Here is a 4,020-nt window from a genome sequence, read left to right as displayed (position 1 = left end):
TTTGAAAGTGAGGTGTAGGCAGGCCACATTCCCTCTGAAGGCTCTAGGGAAGAATCCTTCCTAGGCACTCTCCCAGCTTCTGGTGACTTCTGGCAACCCTTGGTGTTCCTTGGCTTGTAGATGCATCACTCCAGTCTTTGCCTCCACTGTCACATGGCATTCTTCCTGTGTGTGTGTCCAAATCTCACTATCCTTATAAGGACACCTGTAATTGCACTTAGGGCACACCCTAATATCCAGTATGACTTCATCTTAACTAATTACATCTGCAAAGACCCTATTTCCAAATAAGGTCACATTCATAGGTGCCTGGGGTCAGAACTTCAGCATATCCTTTGGCCGGGGACACAGTTCAACCCACTGCAAAGTCTAATAATGCTCTTCCTACTAACTGCATAGCTATTTCACTTGCAGCTGGCATCAGGGAGAACGAAGGGAAGTTAAAGCTTGTGAAATTTAACTCTTCCACTTAAAATAATTGATGCTTCCATCCTTGATGACCAGAGTTTCCTGTGAGGTAGGTCAGAGTACAACTTGCTACTGAGTAGCTGTGCTTCTTTTCACCAGGAGCTGGGGGCACTTTCATGTCACTAATGAATTCTTTTTCATTTTGGTTTGGGAGAGGGCTGGGAATATCAGGGTTCCATGTGTGGCCACACAGGGCGAAGCTCTGGCCACTGGATCTGTGTGATGTTCATCTGATCTGTGGAGCCCCACCTAATGTGTATTTGAGGAGTGGTTGGTTCTTCCCAGAATGTAAAGCTGGAAGCAGAGTCTAGAACACTTCCAGTCTGTCGTCTTTGAACATCTGACAAAGGGACCGCATGATCTTACTATTCGGAATTTTTTTTTTTTTTTTTTTTTGAGACAGAGGCTCGCTCTGTTGCTAGGCTGGAGTGCAGTGGCACAATCTTGGCTCACTGCAACCTCTGGGTTCAAGCGATTCTCCTGCCTCAGCCTCCCAAGCAGCTGGGACTACAAGCGCACCCCACCACCCCTGGCTAATTTTTGTATCTTTAGTAGAGATGGGGTTTCACCATGTTGGCCAGGATGGTATCAATCTGTTACCATCATGGTACCACCTCATGATCTGCCCGCCTTGGCCTCCCGAAGTGCTGAGATTACAGGCAAAAGCCACCGCGCCCGGCCTGTTCAGAGTATCTTTTGCAGAGTAGCTGCTTGAGGTTTTCTTCTTCACCATTGTGTACTGCTTCTGTACAACCTTTTCATAATTATCCTTAGTCCCATTCCTCTACCAACATGAAAGCAACATCTGATGAGACCTCATTTATGAATTTCTCAAGCCCCTCTGATTTTCTGTTTTGGGTGCCAAGTATTTACCTCTTCTATTAGACTACAGTCTTTTCTTCACATAGGATTCATGTCTATATTGGTTTTGTCCATGGGTGGTTTTTATTCTCCAGAGTGACTGACTTGTTCATAATCCTGTTCTTGAGAAGGATTGTTGATTATGTTGAGGGGAAGGCTTCTTGCCAAGATTTTCAGATTTTTCTTTCAATGTTTATCTTTTTGGGGTTTTGCAGGTGACAGAGCTGAATGAACCTCTCTCCAATGAAGATCGAAATCTCCTCTCTGTGGCCTACAAGAATGTGGTTGGTGCCAGGCGATCTTCCTGGAGGGTCATTAGCAGCATTGAGCAGAAAACCATGGCTGATGGAAACGAAAAGAAATTGGAGAAAGTGAAAGCTTACCGGGAGAAGATTGAGAAGGAGCTGGAGACAGTTTGCAATGATGTCCTGTCTCTGCTTGACAAGTTCCTGATCAAGAACTGCAATGATTTCCAGTATGAGAGCAAGGTGTTTTACCTGAAAATGAAAGGTGATTACTACCGCTACTTAGCAGAGGTCGCTTCTGGGGAGAAGAAAAACAGTGTGGTCGAAGCTTCTGAAGCTGCCTACAAGGAAGCCTTTGAAATCAGCAAAGAGCAGATGCAGCCCACGCACCCCATCCGGCTGGGCCTGGCCCTCAACTTCTCCGTGTTCTACTATGAGATCCAGAATGCACCCGAGCAAGCCTGCCTCTTAGCCAAACAAGCCTTCGATGATGCCATAGCTGAGCTGGACACACTAAACGAGGATTCCTATAAGGACTCCACGCTCATCATGCAGTTGCTGCGAGACAACCTCACCCTCTGGACGAGCGACCAGCAGGATGAAGAAGCAGGAGAAGGCAACTGAAGATCCTTCAGGTCCCCTGGCCCTTCCTTCACCCACCACCCCCATCATCACCGATTCTTCCTTGCCACAATCACTAAATATCTAGTGCTAAACCTATCTGTATTGGCAGCACAGCTACTCAGATCTGCACTCCTGTCTCTTGGGAAGCAGTTTCAGATAAATCATGGGCATTGCTGGACTGATGGTTGCTTTGAGCCCACAGGAGCTCCCTTTTTGAATTGGGTGGAGAAGTGTGTTCTGATGAGGCATTTTACTATGCCTGTTGATATATGGGAAATCTAGGCGAAAGTAATGGGGGAGATTAGAAAGAATTAGCCAACACAGGCTACAGTTCATGTTTAAAAGATCCATTTAAAACAAGCTGATAGTGTTTCGTTAAGCAGTACATCTTGTGCATGCAAAAATGAATTCACCCCTCCCACTTCTTTCTTCAACTAATGGAAAACTGTTAAGGGAAGCTGATACAGAGAGACAACTTGCTCCTTTCCATCAGCTTTATAATAAACTGTTTAACGTGAGGTTTCAGTAGCGCCTTGTTTTTGCCTCTTTAAATTATGACGTGCACAAACCTTCTTTTCAATGCAATGCATCTAAAAGTTTTGATACTTGTAAGTTTTTTTTTTTTTTTTTGGTTTTTTTTTTTTTTTTTTTTGGTTGCGATTGTTTAAGAATCATGGATTTATTTTTTGTAACTCTGGCTATTGTCCTTGTGTATCCTGACAGCGCCATGTGTGTCAGCCCATGTCAATCAAGATGGGTGATTATGAAATGCCAGACTTCTAAAATAAATGTTTTGGAATTCAATGGGTAAATAAATGCTGCTTTGGGGATATTATCTCTGTGTGTGGTCTTGATTTTTCCCCTCTCAAGGTACTGTCTAACCAGTCACAAATTGCGGTTTGAATCTGTCAAACGTGGAAGCATTTGTAGTACTTTATCCAAGTTTTCCTGCCCTCTGATTTCATTACATATTTTGCAGCACACACATAGGATTCATAGATTTTAAATAGTTTTCTGTGAACCCAGCTAACATAGTCTCTCTGATCAATATTCCTGATAACTGGTACTTTTTAATGAGCCTCACAGAACAAAATGCAGTCTTCCACAGTATAGCACCTCTGAAAGGTTGTGGTCTCTGTTTAACTTGAGAGTGTATTTAACACTAAAGGTAAATACTGAGCTTATACATGTCCTCAAATTTTCTTAATGTAATAAAATATTAGGGGCACAACTTGCATCCCTGAAATCTTTAGTGATTATTGTTAAATGGTTAGTATTCTTTAAAATAGAAAAGCAAACCTCACTGAGTTAAAAGAAAAAGCCTAACCTACCCCTTAAATACTTGCTTGCTCCCAAGGTGTCTCTCTCGAGACTTGGCATCACTGGCCGACTGTTGTTGAGTGAGGTGGTTTCCTGTGTCTCACAGTTTTTATCCCCTCCAGAGTGGCACCTAGGAATGAACATGGTAGGTAAGTTGGTTCACTAGCACAGAACCCTTAAACACCTTTTTCTGTTTGTTTTTTTGAGACAGAGTCTCACTGTGTCATCCAGGCTGGAGTGTAGTGGCATGATCTCAGTTCACCGCAGCTTCCACCTCCCAGGTTCCAGCCATTCTCATGGCTCAGCTGCCTGAGTAGGTGGGATTTCAGGCACCCACCACCACACCAGGCTAATTTTTATATTTTTAGTGGAGATGGGGTTTTGAATGTTGGCCAGGCTGCTCTTAAACTCCTGACTTCATGCGATCCGCCCACCTTGGCCTCCCAAAGTGCTGGGGTTACAAGCGTGAGCCACCATGCCCAGCCTTAAACACCACCTTGAC

The 4,020-nt window shown here is 44.0% G+C and overlaps 1 protein-coding gene across 2 annotated transcripts in view; it reads left to right on the top strand.

Moving 5' to 3' along the window:
- The window catches only part of YWHAH (tyrosine 3-monooxygenase/tryptophan 5-monooxygenase activation protein, eta), a 15,125-nt gene extending 12,092 nt beyond the window's left edge, over positions 1–3,033 (top strand). For both annotated transcript variants that reach the window (XM_011938316.1, XM_011938317.1), the window contains exon 2: positions 1,545–3,033. In XM_011938316.1, the coding sequence (XP_011793706.1) occupies positions 1,545–2,198 (654 nt within the window). In that variant the 3' untranslated portion in view covers positions 2,199–3,033. The remainder of the gene's footprint in view (positions 1–1,544) is intronic.
- The last annotated feature ends 987 nt before the right edge of the window (positions 3,034–4,020 follow it).

The sequence above is a fragment of the Colobus angolensis genome, unplaced genomic scaffold, assembly GCF_000951035.1.
Source record: "Colobus angolensis palliatus isolate OR3802 unplaced genomic scaffold, Cang.pa_1.0 Scaffold171, whole genome shotgun sequence".
In the NCBI taxonomy this organism is placed as follows: domain Eukaryota; kingdom Metazoa; phylum Chordata; class Mammalia; order Primates; family Cercopithecidae; genus Colobus; species Colobus angolensis.
Note: the sequence above shows the minus strand (reverse complement) of the source record. Positions and strands in the feature narration are given on the sequence as shown.